The sequence below is a fragment of the Solanum dulcamara genome, chromosome 9, assembly GCF_947179165.1.
Source record: "Solanum dulcamara chromosome 9, daSolDulc1.2, whole genome shotgun sequence".
NCBI lineage: Eukaryota > Viridiplantae > Streptophyta > Magnoliopsida > Solanales > Solanaceae > Solanum > Solanum dulcamara.
The window spans coordinates 1,846,233-1,865,187 of record NC_077245.1 but is presented as its reverse complement, the minus strand read 5'-3'; the positions used below and the strand labels follow the sequence as shown (position 1 = coordinate 1,865,187).

Below are 18,955 nucleotides of genomic sequence, written 5' to 3'. Positions count from 1 at the left end.
CTTCTTCTTCTGGATTTTGAAAGGGAAAAAAAATCAAGATTCAAAATGAGGAGTAAATAGAGGTGGGTGTAAAGAAGAAGAGGGTAGGTGGTGTGAAGAAGAAAGGATGTGGGGTCGAGGCGATTTTGTTTTTTATTTTTTTTTACTTTAATGGATTTTGAAAGAAAAAAATCAAGATTCAAAATGGAGTAAATTTAGGTGAGTGTGAAAAAGAAGAGGGTAGGTGGTGTGAAAAAGAAGAAGATGTGGGGTGGGTGATTTCATTTTTAAATTTTTTTTTTTTTTACTTTACAGAATCTGACGCGCTTTTTTTTTATCATGTCATTTTTAAATTATTTTTTTTTTTAATTACCTTTTCTTTAAATCTTCTTTCGGTGTTTGCCTGGATAGGAGTTTCCGGTCAATCAACGAAATTATTTGATTATTTTACCGTTATCCCGATGAAACAAGTTTAGAAACTTTAATTACCTTAAGGTTGTATTGTTTTTTTTTTCTTCCTTGTTTTATTATTAACATATATACAACTGGTGTTATCTTCAATTCCTTGTGTTGATAATAATTTTGTTTTATAAATATAAATATAATAGTGTTTTATTACTAATGTTAATGGGAAACATAGGTTCCGTTTTATTCTTTACTTTTAACCACTACTATTTGTTTAAAAATTTTCTGTAGCATTACATCCTTGATGTCTTCTAATGGATGAATGTAAATTTAATATCTCAAAAGGTCATTTAATTTTAAAAATTTATCTAATAAATTTAATAAAATTTTATTTTCTATCAATTAAATCACTTAACTATATTTATCATTAAAAAAAATTGACATGATAAATAAATTATTTTTTTATTTGTAAAATTAAAGAAAACTCATTAGGATTTTTTTATGGAAAAACTTAATTAGTGAAATAAATATTATGATATTATTATAAATTTAAAACTTAAGATGTATCATGATTGAGGTCATATTTTTTTTAAATTATAAATTTAAGATTTGCTCTGCACCTCCTTATACAAATTCATTATTAAATACTTATAAAATTGATTTTAATAGGAAAAATTTGCTCTGCACCTCCTTATACAAATTCATTATTAAATACTTGTAAAATTCATTTTAATAGGATAAATTTGCTCTGCATCTCCTTATACAAATTCATTATTAATAAATACAATACAGACACGTACATGTACTAGTTAATATAAAACGGAGGAAGTAATAAACTCATGAAATTATTACTATTTCATAAAAATGTAAACAAACTACCTCAAGCTAGTTGAAAGTCCATTTATTATAAAGCTAACGTTAAAGCAAATTAGGACGAGAGAGTCAGAATGACTAGACCCCTAGACTTTAAAAAAAAATGGTCAAAAATGTTCTTAAATTATTTGAAATTAATAAAAATGTCATTTGTTTATAGTTTAGTCCAAAAATGTCTCTGTCGCAATACTTTGATCCAAAAATGTTCTTATTGTTATTTAATGGGTCAAAAATGCCCCTATTGTTACAAAATGGATCAAAATACCATTTTCCGTAGAAATACTTTTTTTTTAAAAAAATAATCTTGTTCGTTATAAAAAATTACTTTTAAGGAACTTTATTATAGTTTTCTTTCTTTTTAAACCACTTTAAGTAATAAAAATGTAGAATATTATTTTTTTTATTTTTAATCTCATTTTATCAAATAAAATAGAATAATTTTATGTACTCTAAGTTTTAACGGATAATATATGTTATATATATAAGATCATAATATATCCATCATTAATTATTATTCAAATAACAAGAAAAATAATTATAATAAAATAAAAATGTTTTTATTTTCTTTAATTGAAGTAGAATAAACATTTGCTAATAAAAAAATATTATTAGAAAAAAAATGTGTTCAAAAAGAAAATAAATAATATCTTTATATGAAAAGGGACATTTTGATCCATTAAATAACAATAAGTGCATTTCTTGACCAAAATATTAATGATAAGGACATTTTTGAACCAAACTATAAATGAAGAACATTTTTATTCATTTCAAATAGTTTAAGGGCATTTTTACCCTTTTCTTTTAAAAAAAATTAAAGCCTACTAGCATTAAATGGAGTGCATGCGTTAACTTTTGGTTACCATTAAAATTCGCATTTGATCATAATTTTTGAAATTTCAATTTCTAATTATAATTATTTTTTAAAAAATAAAAAATTTGACTTATAAATTTATATTTTGAGTACATAATTTAAAATATTGCAAAAAGAGTCATACGCAATGTGAAGAAATTGTATATATTATATGACACAATTATATCAAAGAATAACTATTTACTACTATTTTTAACTTATCGGACTATGTAGATTTTTCATATTTCAATCTTATTTCAAGTAAATAGTCATATAAGTATTCAAGTAGATGTTTAAATGCAATTGATTCTCAATACTTTGAGATAAATTTAAAAACATCTTTTTGCTCTGATTTCTTTTTTTTGGTTGATTTGGTGTAAGAAATCACTGAATACACAAAGTTAAACACTGTTTATATTCTTTCAAATGACATATTGTAACACCCCCTAAAACGTTGTATGTGGTATTTTAATTCTCAACAAAAGTGATATTGTTTTTGTATTTTGGGCATAATTTTTCATAGGATGGTTCAAATTAGGAGATTCAAATTTTTGAATACCCCCAACATCATTACCTATAATTTTTGTGGAAACCATATCTTAAGATTCGGTGGCTAAGTAGGTCAAATAAATTAATTTTTGCAAGATATGGTGTTGTGATAAAATAGAGTATTAGTAGAAGAAAAATCATATCTTACTATAGAATGCTCTAAACCGGTTGATTCTTAAATGACATGAAAGTAGACTTCTACAGATACAATTCATATCAAAACACCAAATCCTAATAAGGAAGTTATCTTGTTCAAATGCAACTCCGAAAAAGGGTATTCTATTAAAAGAAGGTTCATCTCACTAACCATGGAAAGATCTAGATCCATTTGATATCACCCGTGACATCACAATCCTCTATTGAATTTTCATGATAATCTTTTATAATTATTTTTATTTATTGTTAGGTCTCTATTCCACACCTATAAATACCCACCTTATTTCCTCATTTTATTCATCAAATTTTCTCAAACAATTCTTCTCTCTATACACTTCTTTACTCATTCTCAAATATAGTTTTAGTGTTTAGTAGTATATAAATACTATTCCGGTGATTCTTATACTCCGGGTAGTACACAAACTCTCCGGTGAGAAGAAAAGGCTAGGGTTTCAAGAGTGTTCATTAAGTTCTTCAATTCGGAATAAAGTTTAGGATTCAAGGTATGTAAGACTAATTATAGCATTGGATTGAGTTCGTTCATGCGCCCAATATTTAAATTCATCGTAATTGAGTTATAGTTAAGTTTTACCCTAATTCTTGAATTTTAAATGAGTTAATTATTCTTCTATTAAGTTAGATATATTTATACATTAAGATTATTATTATTTTTATCACTCATGTTATTGGAATTGTTGTTCGTGGCTACTTTTTCTTGAACCCTAATTGATTTGATGTCCATGATTATTTTTTTTATGCATGTTTTGAGTAAAGATGTTGACTTTTAATATGCATTGACAAAAAGAGTGATTTGAATTAATACTATATATGTATTTTATTGAGTTTTGAAAGAGCAAAAACATTGAGTTTAAATGAATTTGATTCTTTAGATTAAATGATGTTTTGAACAAGATATTTTGATAAGATGTAAATGATGTTTCGAAGTGTGATGATTGATAAAGAGGTAATGAGATAAGTTTGATGTTTTAAATTAAAGTCCAATAAGACTAGATGATGAGGTTAGTATGAGTATATATTTTGGGAGTAGTATTTAGCACCGAGTTGGGTAAGAGTTTAATTGACTCAAACCCCAGAATTACGTAGCCAGTGTAGGCTGGAGGCTATGCCTCTCATGTCCCAAAAAGAGGACTTTGATGATTGGATCCAAGATGGTGATGTTCTTTACCCTAGCAAGGTATTGAATAGATGTGGAAACGACATCGCTTCATTGTATCATCACTAGCTCATAAGTGATGGTTGTCGGTTAGAGAAATTCTCAATTGAGTAAGCATTCCTTATTATTATTTTTAAACTTGCATTACATATTGATGTTGAGTTTTGAGCTGAGTCTTCCTGAGAGGAGTTTCTTGATATTTGTCCTTACTTTTCTGCCATTTTACATATTGTACATTTCATGTACTGACGTCATTCGACCCTCATCTTTCTATGATTCCGATACAGGCGTTAGAGATCTTCAACAGGTGCATCGTTGAAGATCATTACTTTCTAGTTATTTGGTGAGTCCTTCTTGTATTCGGAGGAACTCTTTATCCTTTTATTATTGTTGAGTATTATGTTTCTTTTGAGGTAGCCATAGACATGTTATTGGCACCGTCTGATAGTGTTAGAGGCTTCGTAGACAGAGTTTGATTATGTAATTGGAGCAGTTCTCCTTGAAACTACTTCTTCTAAGGATGATTTCTTTCCTTAGATGTTGATGATGACGAGCCCACATAAGTTTTCATATTTTCACTCAAGTCTTTTGCTGATGAACAAATGAGTGATGAGACCAAGTGGTTCTCTCGGAGGCCAGAGATGGTTTTTGGGTGCCGACCACACCCTCTCGGGGCGTGACACATATTTTGTGGTTGTTTTCTTTAATTTTGGAAATTTAATTCCGAATAAAAGATAGGTGGCACTGGATACATGAACAAATAAATTTAACATGCATCAACTATATGTTTTTTTTAACCAATATAATAAATTTAACTAGGCTTCTTAATTATAATTTGCATATTTATGGGTTGTAATTATACAAATTAAATAAATGTGTGAGTTATACAAATTATGTTATAAAAAATTACATTATACAAATGTGTGAATTATACAAACTCTAACCGTAATTAAAGCTAAATGTTAGTGACGAATTATAAATTAGTTAAAGTATAACTATGCTAACTAATTAACTAGTATATATTTGTTGATTCACATAATTTTCTCATCTTTTTTTTTTGCGAAATATTATTTGGTAATATATTGGATTAATCTAGTGAAATCTTTTTGAACATGATTTTTCAATCTTAGATTTTCTAGGAATTTTTTTCTCTCACAAACTTTTTTTTTAATTAAATTAACTGCATATATATCCAAATTAATTTTAATTTTTAAATATACTTTTAAAATTTATCTTCAAATACTATTATATTTTTACATATCAATATAATATTATCCATTAATTTTTTTTTTATAGGAAAAGAGACGATGGGGTTAGACACGAAGAGAAAAACAAATTAATAAGAGAAACAAAAATAAAATAAGTTAGCAAAGTGTAATAAATAAAAGTACAACAAAAACAGAAAAATTTTGAAAAAGAAAGTAGATTGAGTACCCTGTGCATAAATATTTTGTCTTCAGTAAACATATACTCTTAGGACAATCTAGTAAAAAATTATTCACACCTGTACATCAAACTAGTGTAATTTTTTATTGAATGATTTAATGATATAAAATACATGTTAATTAATTAAAATTAAGTAAAATATATATATTAAAATGATGTATATACTAAATGTGGATAAGATTTATCCGATAATCTCTGCTTTGTTTTTTTCTAACCTACTGGCTACACAGATTCTTTATTTATTGGTACTAGATAATGAAGGGCCAAATCATACGTGTATTTACTTTAAACTTTTTATTTAGAATTAAATTGTAAATTAAGTTACATATCATATTAATTTCTTGGCCAGAATACTTTTATTTTATTTCAGTATTTGTTCTTATGTATTGATTGCTTATGTAATTTATTAATATCGATAAATGGTATAGAATATTATTTTTGTATTTTTTTTTCAAAAAAAAGAGTGAGAGATTTGGAGAGAGGAGTCAAATGAATAGACCCCTTAGAGTTGAAAAGAAAACAAAGTTGATAAGCATTAAATGTTATCTTTTGGTTCCTTATTAAAATGTTGAAAATCTTTTGGGTTTTCAGATGAATTTTAAAATTTATTGTCATTTAATTAATCGTAAGATATATAATATATTTAAAATATAAATAATAATAATATATATGAGTTATGACATTGAAATATTACATAGTTTTTCCATAATAACATGGTAGATTGGTAGGATTAGGAGTATAAAACAGACCATCAGTGTGCTATGGCGAAATACTTACTCATCAGTACATATGTCCTCTAACCTTTTGATATATGGCTTATTATTATTAATAATTTGCAAGCTTTCCGATAAAATTTAAATAAATTAGCGTTCAATTAAACTTAAATAAAGTTCTAAAAGTGGCTACAACAAAAAAGAAAAGTAAAGCTTCTAAACTAGTTCTTCTCCTATAGGTTTTGATTCATGAAAAAAACATGGAATTATCTATTTGGTAGGAATATACATAGCGTAATTTGACAACATCTCGAATTTTTCAATTCAACTGCTGCCATACTTTGTTATAAATTAAACTTGCAAAATGTATCTCTCTGAAATCACTCTTAATTGTGTTTAATTATCTATTTGGTAGGAATATAAACAGCGTAAGACGGACTTAAATCTGCATATGCTAATTTTAGTCCAATAATGATATGTAAATAATTCTAATGCTAGCTATTTTTATAATATATTATATTAATTATGAATGTATTTGGACAAACGTACACCACACTTGAGGTTTTAGGGTTTTATAGCATACATACAGGTTCTTCTCCAAACTATCTGTGTCGGCGATTGCTTTTTTTTTTTTCCCGATAAAAATGGGGAAGAAAAAATTCATCGACAAGAAGAAAGCAGCTACTTTTCAATTATTCGCCCGCGATTCTTCGGATCCGGCTTACGAATCCGGGTCCTCTGGCGCCGACAGAGTGTTCGTCAGAGTTGACAACAATACATCCTACTCAGTCGACGCATTTCACTCTGCCGATCAATTCAACCTCGATGACCCGAATTCGATATACGCGGATGCTCCGGAAGATGAAGAGGAGTACAATGGTTGGGAAGCCGGGTATTCGGGTACCGAAAATCAAACTGTGATGATACCAGATGATGTTAGAAAGGAGATATTGGAGCTAGGGTTTCCTGATGATGGCTATAATTACTTACATCACTTGAGGGAGATTAAGAATACTGGTGGTGGCTCTGCTTATTATGAAAATCCTAAAGCTAAGCTTAATGAGCTTCCTCATGATGTTAAGGTTCGCTAATTCTATGAATTATTGAATAAACGCCATTTGAACTATGTTAACACTTGTTTAAAGCTTTGTTCTTACTTTTTATGCCTAAAAACGTTAGCTTTGGTTGCATTAGTATTATTTGTATTGTATATGAGTTTAAATGGAGTAACATGACTAGTGAGGATTAATATCTAGTCGACCCCAACTTGTTTGAACTGAGTTCTAATTGTTGTAGACTTTTAGTTGTATTATATGGAATTAGTATTAAGATTTCAGCTTTGGTTGAATTAGTATAATTATACAATCAACTAAGTCTCAATTCCCATCTAGTTGGCGCTATACAAATCCGTTATAAGTATCAATTCCTCATAATGATGACGTTGGTTCAGCTTTTTGGTTTGGATCTGGTGTAGTATTTATTCTTGTTAGTATACTTGATGAAAGGAAGAGGAAACAAATAATTGATTAATAAGTTTTAAAGACAGTAGCTTTGTGACCTTATTTTCTAGTTAACAAATTTAGGGTTTTGGTTAGGCATATGATGCTTCAAGAGTCGAGGTTGCAAAAGTGGATGATGATTCCAATGAGAAGTATGTATACAATGTGGCAGCCAAGACGGTAGGGGTAAGAGTTCAGAAGGCAGTGGATCCTGAAGTTGCTGCTTTGCTAGATGACAGTGATCTGTCACGTTTTGGGTCTGATGTGGAGGATTTAGAGTTGGAAGAAGATTTTGTTATCACGGCAAACCTACCAGATGGTGCAGTTAATGTGGAATTTGACAAGAATTTAAGCTTGCCAGAGAGATCAGACATTGACAAAGTAGGAAGCAATGATACTGCTGGACATGTGCAGGGAAATGAGGCTAAATTTGCAACTATTGAAGAGAAGCCAAGAGCACGCCGCCCTCTGGATGAACAGTTTGATATGGTAAGCAGTTTGTTGGCCTATATTTTCTTTTTCTACTTGTACAAATCTGTAGGTATCTTCACGTGAGGTTTTGATTTTTACTAGCCCGATCACAACTTAGAAGAGAGAAATTACTGCCCCCCCCAAAAAAAAAAAAAAAAAGAAGCTAAAGAGACCATAAGTGTGTTATAAGAGGACCTCAGCCTGTGTTAAATGAATTGGTCTAATTTGCCCTTTTTCTGGTAATGTGGTTCCGGTCCACCTGGTACCCACCTCGATTAACTCATTGGGATACTTTCTAGTTCTTACCTCACACTTGTCGAGCTCAAATTTTCCTTCTCAAAAAAAAGTTTCTATCTTGCACTAGAACAAGTATTGAGTAGCTCTTCTCATAATGTTGTAGGTAGATAGGGTTTACCTAGTCATAGTGGGAGGCTGAAGAGCATTGTAGAATAGTGGAATTTTGCGCAAGTTTCTATCTTTGACCGCTAGGCCACCCCATTAGGTGTAAATTTGCTGTATCTGCCTTAAAAACATTTTTCCAAGAAATTGTTTCTTTACGAAGTTCTTTTTCTCCTAGTGCTTTGATCGATAATAGAGGCGATCTAAGCCACCTTTTGTGTGTCTTATAGTAGTAATTGCTTGGAAGATCTATTACTATCCTTTTTGTATAAATAGCATGTTTTCAGCTGAGATTGAGTTGAAACATTATTTTCTTAATAAGGTAAAGGTTAGCAGAGATTGAATTCATATTAGTCTTTGTGTTTATAAGTATTAAGTATTTCCACTAAAGCTCTTATTTTTTCCCCTCAAAATGACTTCGAATTAGTAACAGTGTAGTCAAAGGCTCGCTTTAAGCGCGATTAAGCCCTGAAGCGACGCTCAAAACGTGTTGAGCGCTTCATGTCGCTTTATATGCATTTCAGTGTTGTCATCAAGGTTCTAAGACAAACTTCTCCTTGCCAATGAGTCTCTTTTGAAGAAGTGACACTAAACAATTGATATTTCACTGTATTATAATCTTTTTTCAATTTCTTTGGTCATATATTTTTCAATCATGTTTATAATTATTAGTCTTGGACTAAACATGTATATTTGTATTTTTTTCTCCCTTTGTTCCTTTTTTCATTAGAGTCCACGTTTTATTTGTGCTTTGCACTTAAAGCCCCAATAGACTTTAGAACTTTTTTGCGCTTTTCGCCTTTGATAACACTGATGAGTACATCCATTTAGGTTTAAACTATTGCTATTCAAAAGATTTTATGGATTTTCATGCTGTTTATCTTTGCTTACACTATTGTTTTTCAGCAAGCTGTTAGACTCATTCCTCGAGCTTTTTTGTTCTGATGGATGGTTCCATACCATGGCTGTGTCATCATCGGGCTAGAAAAAAGTTATAAATTGTTATGGGCTGAAAGAGGAATTTTTTTGTCTTACATCATTGAAGCCATAAGCATGTGTTAATTTGTATGTTTAGGTTTATTTTTTATTTTCAGTTCTAAGTTGCTTCTTGGTTTAAGGGTGATTGGCTATGCTTATAATGTGTATAGTAGTTTGGTTAATTTGTATTTTGTAGTATTTTCTGCAGAGTTTGCTTTGTCAGGTTGTTAATTTATATGATGTTTCCTTGTTTTGGAGTCTACTAGCCTTCAGGTAGAAGAATAAGATAGTCTGCTTATAGTAGCTCTCCTTGTAAATTTAGCACTAGTATTGAGAATTTTTAAGTCTCTTTGTCACTTTTTTAAGATAATGCCTGTGCTTCTTTATTGATATTTTTGATTGATAGTTGTCTTGTCTCTCGTGCATCTCATCTTTTTAGCTTGAACTTGAAGAGTATGGATCTGATACTGAAGATGAATATGGTGGTGATATGATTGAGGAAAATGAATGTCACGAATCCCTTGCAGAAAAGCTTAATCATGTATTTAAGGAGTGTCCCATTGATGGCTTGGAACTCAATAATTATGGACCAGATAATGGGGAATTGCTTGAACCTGAAGCTGATGTCATAAGCCGGTGCAGAGAATATGCAGAGAAGTATGAAAATGAAAGTCCAGAGGAAGAAGCAGCTATTTTTGATGAAAGCAGCAGTGACTCAGAAGTATGGGATTGTGAGACTATAGTGTCAACGTATTCAAATCTGGATAACCACCCTGGAAAAATTGTAGCTCCTGAAGCGAGGAGAAAAAAGTTGCTCCCTGCTATTTCTGAAGCTTCGCCTATAATATCCCTTAAAGGAAAAGCGAAGCTTCCTGTCGACTATTTGCCGAGCAAGGGAAAGCATGCCTTGCAAAAGGAAGATAAGAAAAAGCAAGGTTCAGAAAAGGAGGGAAAGGACAACTCAATGATGGAACAGCTCAAAAGAAAGCAACATGGTCAAGAGTCAAAGGAGGAAAAGAAAGAAAGAAAGGTCAATAGTTGTATTTGTATACCAATATTTTTTATTGTGGAATCGTATTGCTCGATATCTCTTTCTCTCTGCTGAGCTCGTTCTTCACTTTGCCTACTACTTTTGGATAGATTTTTTCTTCTCAATTGTACATAAAACATCTGATACACTGTTTTAACATTGAGGTTCTACCTTCGCAGGCTGCTGTGAAGGAAGAACGGCGTGAGGCACGTCGTATGAAAAAAGAAACGAAGGAGCTGTTTAAGTGTGAAGCACAGCGTGCCCAGAAGGTTGCTGCTTTTACTGGTCCATCTGCCATACATCTCATGTGAGTATCCCTTCAGAATTTGTGTCAAAATCTGTAGTAAAGTTTCGTAAGTCAGAATGCAGGGAGAAGTCATGTGCCTCCATGGTTTTGCAAGTCTGATGGTAAAATGAGTAAGTTGCTAGGGCGTTGGATGAAGTTTTGGTTGGATCCTTCGTGCTTTGTTCAGCCTTGCCTTAGTGGGTGCAATTACTAGAGTCCCATGTCCTATTCGTAGACAACTTCTTCCTTCTTTCTCCCATTAAATTGTAACGTCTTTCTAATCAATTTCCTCTACGTCATCCTGCTGAAATTATATCTTTCTGATAGCAAAATTGCTATTCCTGAGTTAGTGTTCACAACCTCTTCTTGTATCAGGCTTATATTTTTGAAATTTTGTTTGGTGTAAAGCTCATTTTTTCCCCAATTGTAAAAAGGTGTTCTGCAGGCTAGTTCAAGAACTCTAAATACTCTGGCTCCCCTGTTTACTGGTTCTAAGCTAGTGAAACTTTAATCCACTACAGCATTGCGGTTCCTCTGTCGACAAATAAAAAGACCATAAAGTTTGAAATGCTTGGTTAATGTTAAGAACCATGAAAACCAGACACTATAACTCTAGGCGCTTTTGACACGTAACCTGACAACTAGCTAGATGGTAACATTTAAAGAAGACGTCTAGCAGTCCAATTCTCAATGGGAATCATCAATTTTAGTATGTGTTAATGGCTATTTTCTTACCCTCTTAACTCAAAGCAATAATTAAACAAGGAGGTAGTCAATTAATTTTTTGTTGGCTTCAAAATTCAAAATTTCCTGATGGCAATTTACTTATGAAATACTTGGTTGTGTTTCAAATTTAACAGTGGAGTAGCTAGTGGTTTGAAAGAAAACTGATAGATTCTTCGGTCTGTTTATTCTCTCACAGGTGACATTGTTTTGGTTATCTGTACTATAAAGTCAAAGCCTTTGCAGCTGTAGTTGATCCTCTATTACGCCCATAATGGGAGCTTTTGGTTGACACGTCCTCTTCAATTAGCAAGACGATGTTCGAAAGCTTTTCTACTCTTAGATGGTATATAATACATGATAGATCCTCAAAACAGTTCTCAGCTACATAATGTATGTGTGTGGTCAAGCAGAGTTGCAGTTTTGATGAGTATGTTTGTTTAATTTATGGAATATGCAGACTGTTGACATTCTATGGCCTTTTTACAGCTTATGGTGTTATTGGAGTTTTAACGTTCTCATTAGCATTTTTAACAGTTCAAAAAATTCATGTCCTGCATTTAATTCTAAACTGAGTTTCATTCCTTGAAAGTTTATCATTTTGGATTGGAATTGGATCCTCGGAATTCTCTGTTCTCTTAGTGCTTAGCTATATTTGCAATATGCTTGAATCTTTTTCTGTTGCGATGGATAATTCGTTCATAAGCTAATGTACCATAAACTTGTATACATTTATTTGGTTATCCTTACAAAGTGCGAAATCTGAATCAAGCAGATTACAACTCTTACTTACATCATGACCTCATATCATATTCTATGCTTTATAACCTTAGTAAGGTGACATAAATGTAAGTGTACGGTGTACCTAAGCGATGATTGCTGTTACTGAATACTTGTATGAATTAGAGACTAATAACTGTCTCCAGATCATTTTGCCTTGTGCTCCTTCAGATTATGGCCTCTCCTATGAGGAATGGGAGCTGGGTCACCTCTACCGAAGTATGGTGCTGGATTCAAGAAACCATAATCTTGGAAGTGTCGTTCTGTCTGAAATTGATATGTGATATCTTTGAACTTGTTTAGTTGTTCTTCTCGGATTGAGGCGTAGTTGTTGAGCTGCTCTTCTTCCTGGAATTGCAAGATCACCGATGCTGGTGAATCTGATGGTGACAATGGCAATTTTGTAGCCATGGATAGTACTATAATAACCAACATACATAGAAAGTGCATGACTGACCTTACAATAAAGATTGACATGCGGAACTGATGTATAGATTGTTAGTGGGTTTTGTCTATTGATGTTTAAGTTTAACTTTGCTGGTACTTGTGTTTCATGCCTGGGGGGGGGGGGGGGGGTTGTCATAATCATGGTTCTTGCATGCACAATTTTTGAGAAACAGGTAATGTCGTGACAGATTCAACTTCTTGAATTCAACTTGCTTCTAGCGCAAATATTCCTTGTATTAACTGTCTACCTTAATTTTCGACCTTCATGTTTTTCTATTTAGGATCATGTCCTTGGTGAATTGAAGGCCCGGTAGGCTTGTTAATTACAACTCCCTAATTTTTCTTGGTCTACCTCTACCTTTCCTTAGGCCTAATATTGCTCACCTTTTGCACCTACTTACTGGGCATCTACTTTCTTCTTTCCATATTTGAACTATTTTAGCCTCGCTGCGTTCAGCAGTGCAAAGTACAGAGTTTCCTAATCTTTTCTTTCCTCCCTTCCCCTTTTCACACCTACGAGGATGAAATTAAAGTTAATGTATGTATTATTTTTTTGTAATATACTCTACTAAATATCCCTAAATTGTTTATCTATTAATGACAGTCCAACACATAAAGTACCCTGCATTGGCAGAACAGTCTGGTGCATAAAGCACTCAACGTTAGTAGGGTTGGGGAAAGGGCCCGCACTGGGAAAAAAATAGAGAAAATTTTGAAAAAAATTATTATGTTGCTGGCACTTGGACCCAGGTCTCTCGGGTGAGAGCCAAGTATTCATATTATTCTTTTAAAACTATGATCCAGAGATCAAAAGGGTCAAAATTGTTTTTGTACTATTCTTATTTCGATCTGTAATATTTTCCTCAATAGTAGGAAAAAGACTTGTTTTGACCCTTACCGTTAATAAAGATCTATTCTGAAGGTAATTTTTTTTAAAATCATCATCGAAAGTTGAATGACAAATTATGATCATTTTTCTCGAAGAATTTGGATACATAGAGTTCATCCATTTTCTGTTAGTACTTTATTATTATCAAGGATATAACTGAAGTTATTTGTTAACATCAAGAATTTAAATGGATCAAGAGTATAATAAAAGACGAAATAAAGCTATTTTAAATAGTAAAAGAGCAAATTTATGCGTTTTCCCCGTTTAGAATACCTTTTGTGAAAAGCCTTAAAGTAAAAGTCTAATGACGAAGAATATCATGAACTATCATGATTCATAATGATAGTTAGGTCCCTGCTTAGTTATATAATTATATCTGTATTATTTGTAATTATTCCACTATAAGATTAAATTTCCATGATAGCACTGTGATTTTATACAAATCAAATAATTTAGTATTGGTCGTTAAAAATCCAAATAATGATATATTTCATTTTTTATATATAAAAAAAAAGTAGAAATCGCGTGAATACAAAACCTCATTGTCACAAATTATGACGTAGGCTAAAGTGCAGTGGAGGTCATAGGCTATGGACCTTCATGATTAAGTGATAATTCGTATATAAAAAATAAATCGTTGCATTCATTTAATATGAATTTGGGATGAGGTTAAAGTTTTATCTTGATGCCAAATGGATTTTCCAGCTATGCTATAACGAAATAATTAACGCATAATATAAATGTATAAGGACATGTAAGAAATCCATTTGCTTTTATACTTAAATAAATAATGTGCCTAGCGACTGGGTCAATACAATGTGCCATTTGTGCATTTGCTTCATCATTTGTCTGATTGATTAATTATTGTTGCTTCAGACCCACCAATTCTTTAATACTAAGATTCTCTTCTTTTTCTTAAACATGATTTGTGTAGTCCAGACTGGCTTAACACTCAACCAACATTCCCTTTTAATTAATCACATTATGGCTTCCTATATACACTTGTCAGGTAGTTACAGAGTCATATTAACCCAAGAAAAATTAAATTTCCTTTTTCGAAAAATTATAATGCCCCGCAATTGAAACTTAACTTATATGTTTTGTCGAAAAATTATAATGCGCGCAATTGAAACTTACATGTTTCGTCTCGCTATCTTTACTATCTTCTTGATATTGCCATTTGTCGCTATTGCCTCTTTTTTTATTATTTGTTCAATCAAGATTCTTTCAGAAACAACCTCTACCTTCTCAAAGGTAAGGATAAAATCTGAGTACACATTATCCTTTTCAAACCTGGTATTACACCGAGTTTTGTTGTTATTGTTGTTGCCTTTAGCTTCTCGTAAAGCTAGATACAGATACTAAAGAACTCTTGTGCTAATAAGTACATCAATTGTTGGATACTGCAATAAAATCCATCCATAGCCATGTCCAATACTACAAAATAAAAAATCAAGGGGAGAACATAGAACTTTACACTGATGAACTTACATGAGGCACAATCCCTCAAAGGAGTCAGAAAAAAAAAGAAGATAAAAGGCACCCACACAGAACTACAAGTCCCTAAATAGTAAATACTGCCTTTTAAAACAAAGAATTGATGTTCACAACTTGAAAGGATTATTGTACAAGAGGCTTCAACATGTTTCATTAGCTAGATATAATTCACACCCTGAACATCAGAAAAACATACATGCGTACGCGCTAGGCTAGGAAGCAGCAGGTGAGGAGGAGCCTTTAGAATGGATTCCGAACCACATGCACTTATCTTTCACTGCCTCAGCTTCACTAGCATATTCTTTAAATCTGTACTCTTCTTGCTTGCTGGTTGGGGGTACTTTTCCTTCACTGTAACACTGACTGCACAAACTAAAATGTGATTTTATCTCCTTAAAGCGAGACCCAATGATTGGGTAGCGACAAGTTGCACACACATGGCTACCATGACGATTCCTATCACCCAATTCAAGCTTCAGCAAAGTGGACATTATACCAAAACCCCAATCAGGATCATCAAACATTGCAGTGAATTCTGCTAAAGACACCAATGATGTGTCCATCTCCCCGTGAATTTCTAGCATTTCACTTGCTCCCTGGGAAGGAATGTAAATAGCTCTCAGCAGTTTGATGTACCTTTGAGCATCAGTTTTCCTTATCTGGTTGCTACCCTCATTCACAGGACGCCACAAAAGCGCCTCATATGCAATGCGTTTTCTTTTGTCTGGTGATCCTCCACAGACAGGAGCAAGAACAGCAAAGAACATGCCCAGATCCAGCCGACCTGATTCAGACTCATCTAAAACAGAGAGAACTTTCTGGTTAATGGCTTTAACAGCTCCAATAAAGGTCTCAGGCTTCAAGAATTTAAGTAATCTGTGCAGAATCTCTTCCAGTGAAGCCTTGCGTATTGACTTTTCAGGTACACCACCAGAATAAGACATTGGTACATCAGTTTCATTTATTTCCTTCTTTATCTGATCAACATCACAACGATTAAGACGAGTAATCCTCTGAAAACTTCTAATATCAAGAGCAGTGGATAAATCTGCTCTCAATGCGGTTTTCTCACACACGGACTTAAACTTTGAGGGTTCAACAATGATAAAGGCCTCCTCCCCATTGCCACCACCATTCCCCTTCAACTTCTTTTTTTGAAGATGTTTCAAATGTGCTACTGCATCATGCAATTCCACTCTGTTTGTCATCTTCAGAGCTTCTTTCAAAGCTTTCTTAGCTTCCTCAGTTTCCCCAGCCCCCAATAAAGCCACGGCCTTATTTAACTGTGCTCTCCAGTGATTCGGCCAAACACTAAGTACCCTAGTGTACATTTCTGAAGCACGCTGATATCTACCCATATCCATGTAAAGTCCACCTAAATTGTACAAGGAATCAACATGACCAGGTTTCAAATCAATAGCTCTCTGAAACTCCTTAATTGCATTATCATCATCACCCATCGCGTGCAATGCAGAAGCAAGATCACAATGTGCGTCAGCATAATCACTCTTCATATAAATAGCCTCTTCTAATGCCTTAACAGCTGCCTTATACTCACCCACACCAAAAAGTGCACTACCCAAAAGTTTCAAAGCTCTAAAATGAGTTGGACACAAAATAGCAGCCTCTCTATAATGTTCACAGGCACTAATAACCATACCTTCGCCTTCAAGAGCAATTCCCAAGTTCACATGAATCTGAGGAAGCAAATAAGCCCACTGACTGCCACCAGCTTCAGCAGCCTCCAATGCCAGTAAGAACTCCTCTTTCGACTCACGATGTCTCCCGAGCACATACAAACAATTGCCAGCCCTGAAATGTGGCCTAACATCAGCAGGTTGCAACTCACAAGCTCTCTTAAAGCTCACCAGTGCTTCCTTAAACAAATGTTGATCATACAAAACCCTGCCAATTGCCATGTGACCATCAAAAGCTTCTTCCCTTGACCTCGACCCATCAGCCCTCGACCTCAACACACCCAACTCCTTCACAAACACAGCATAGTCATGTCCAGTCTCCTCCCAATTAACCCGTTTATCCGTAATCTCAGTAGAAGGCCCTAATTCCCTCGACCAACCTTCCGAATAAACATCAGAATTATCATTCTTCAGCTTCCCATCTTTCGATTGTTTGGACTTAAGCCTCTTGATCAATATCTCAAGGTCATCTACAAGCTTCCAAGTATCATCAAACACAATGCCGTGATTCGGAGAAGCTGCCCAAGCTGCAGTCCGCTGTTTCTTATGCGGCTCCATCACTCTCTCATCCGCAATCGACGACGACGAAGCCTCCTCCGCAGCAATGGAAGTTCCAGCATTGTCCTCCGGCTTAAGCTCAAGCCCAAGCGCGTCGAAATCACGATCAACATCACCAGCACCATCATCATAGGTACGCAAAAGTCCATCGTAAGTAAGCCCCTTTTCACCATCAATAAACTCGCTGTACGTACGGAAAACCTCGTCGAGAATAGCGTTAATTTGCTCTTCGCTAAACTTAACCCTAGGGTTTACAGCGACCACCAAAGCTGCCATTTCCTCTCGATTAAGACCCCCATCATGGTTACAATCAAATTGCTGAAAAATTCTCTTCACCTTCTCCGATCTGCTTCCCCTCGTAGCCATTTTCCAAAATTAACGCTTCAAAAAGACAATTCAAGAACAAATTCCAATATTTCACGAAATTGCGTGTCGAAAACTTCAATCAAGATTCAAACTTGGTGATTTAAAGGTAGAGAATCTGTAAATTAGGGTTTTATAGTGGAAGCAAAAAAGATGGGATTTTTAGGGTTAAGGTTTCAAAAGGAATACAAATTTAGGATAATGGGAGAAATAGAGAAATGGGTATTGGAAAAAAGATGAAATTTTTGGTAGCATTTGGATCTGAAAAAAGAGAAAAAGGAAAAGATGAAAGAAGAAGAACAAGACAACTGTTTCCTGTTTACAATTTTTTTTCCCCCTTTTTCTTCTTCTTCTGGTTGTGATGATGGGGAGTGGTGGTGGGGTAGAGTGACTGGAAAATTTCAAAGATCATAGCCTTTTTTTTTTGGCCTTTTCAATTTGTTTGGCTAAAATAACAAAAAGTTCCAACCGTCAAAGAAAAAAAAAGGTAATTAGTTAAAAAAGAAGAAAAGGAAAGAGTGAATTTGAGATTTTAGATTTCAATCGGGAGATGAGAACATGTGAATTAATGATGATTAGAAATAAACACAACACATGTCAATGTCATCCATCATTTGTTTTAGTTCGATAAATGTTTATTGCATCTTTTATTCTGGCCTAATGATCAATAAAATTGATTGATAAATATAAAATCTCAAATTTAAATTTTAATAAAGATAAAAAATATTAGATGATTCTCTTATTTTGAACAAAGTTAGCTAATATTTATTGTTGATAGGAGTCTAGCTCAAATATTTATATTAAATCGTCAATTAAGTTGACAATGTGTATTAGTAATGACTATGATTTAGTGATAATCATGTTTGTGAAAGACATATGTCTATGTATTTATTGAGTTACTGCAAGTTTTATGAGTATTTATTCTAGTTAGATGCTTTGCGAATTATATTTAACCTTCAACGCATTTTACTAATACTTATTTTCATGGTTCGTCGCATGCATTTTAATTATTTTCATGAAAAAATGCACATTCGATGCTATTAATGTCAAATACGTAGGAAAATTAACAGTAATGACTAGATCTATTATAATCTCATTCATTAATTGAAAGTTGTAATAAAAAAAATATAGTGATCATACTAAGTCATAACCTTGTTGTTAATTAACTTATTCTTGAATATTTTGATCAATTA

The 18,955-nt window shown here is 33.0% G+C and overlaps 2 protein-coding genes across 2 annotated transcripts; one reads left to right on the top strand and one right to left on the bottom strand.

The window, feature by feature from the left end:
• Window positions 1–6,680: 6,680 nt before the first annotated feature.
• Window positions 6,681–12,115, top strand: LOC129902855 (uncharacterized). Its single transcript, XM_055978288.1, has 5 exons — window positions 6,681–7,227; window positions 7,741–8,133; window positions 9,932–10,522; window positions 10,702–10,829; window positions 11,731–12,115. Exons 1-5 carry the CDS (start codon window positions 6,790–6,792, stop codon window positions 11,732–11,734), a joined length of 1,554 nt encoding a protein of 517 aa, XP_055834263.1. The 5' UTR covers window positions 6,681–6,789; the 3' UTR covers window positions 11,735–12,115.
• A 2,904-nt stretch (window positions 12,116–15,019) lies between these two features.
• Window positions 15,020–18,177, bottom strand: LOC129902661 (uncharacterized TPR repeat-containing protein At1g05150-like). Its single transcript, XM_055978017.1, has one exon. It carries the CDS (start codon window positions 17,763–17,765, stop codon window positions 15,357–15,359), a length of 2,409 nt encoding a protein of 802 aa, XP_055833992.1. The 5' UTR covers window positions 17,766–18,177; the 3' UTR covers window positions 15,020–15,356.
• Between the last annotated feature and the right edge of the window lie 778 nt (window positions 18,178–18,955).

Bases quoted from the DNA above. Each gene is read 5' to 3' on its own strand.
- LOC129902855 (XM_055978288.1), top strand. From the start codon at position 6,790: ATGGGGAAGAAAAAATTCATCGACAAGAAGAAAGCAGCTACTTTTCAA. The intron at 7,228-7,740 runs GTTCGCTAATTC...GGTTTTGGTTAG, and splicing joins AGCTTCCTCATGATGTTAAG to GCATATGATGCTTCAAGAGT. The intron at 10,523-10,701 runs GTCAATAGTTGT...CTACCTTCGCAG, and splicing joins AGGAAAAGAAAGAAAGAAAG to GCTGCTGTGAAGGAAGAACG.
- LOC129902661 (XM_055978017.1), bottom strand. From the start codon at position 17,765: ATGGCTACGAGGGGAAGCAGATCGGAGAAGGTGAAGAGAATTTTTCAG.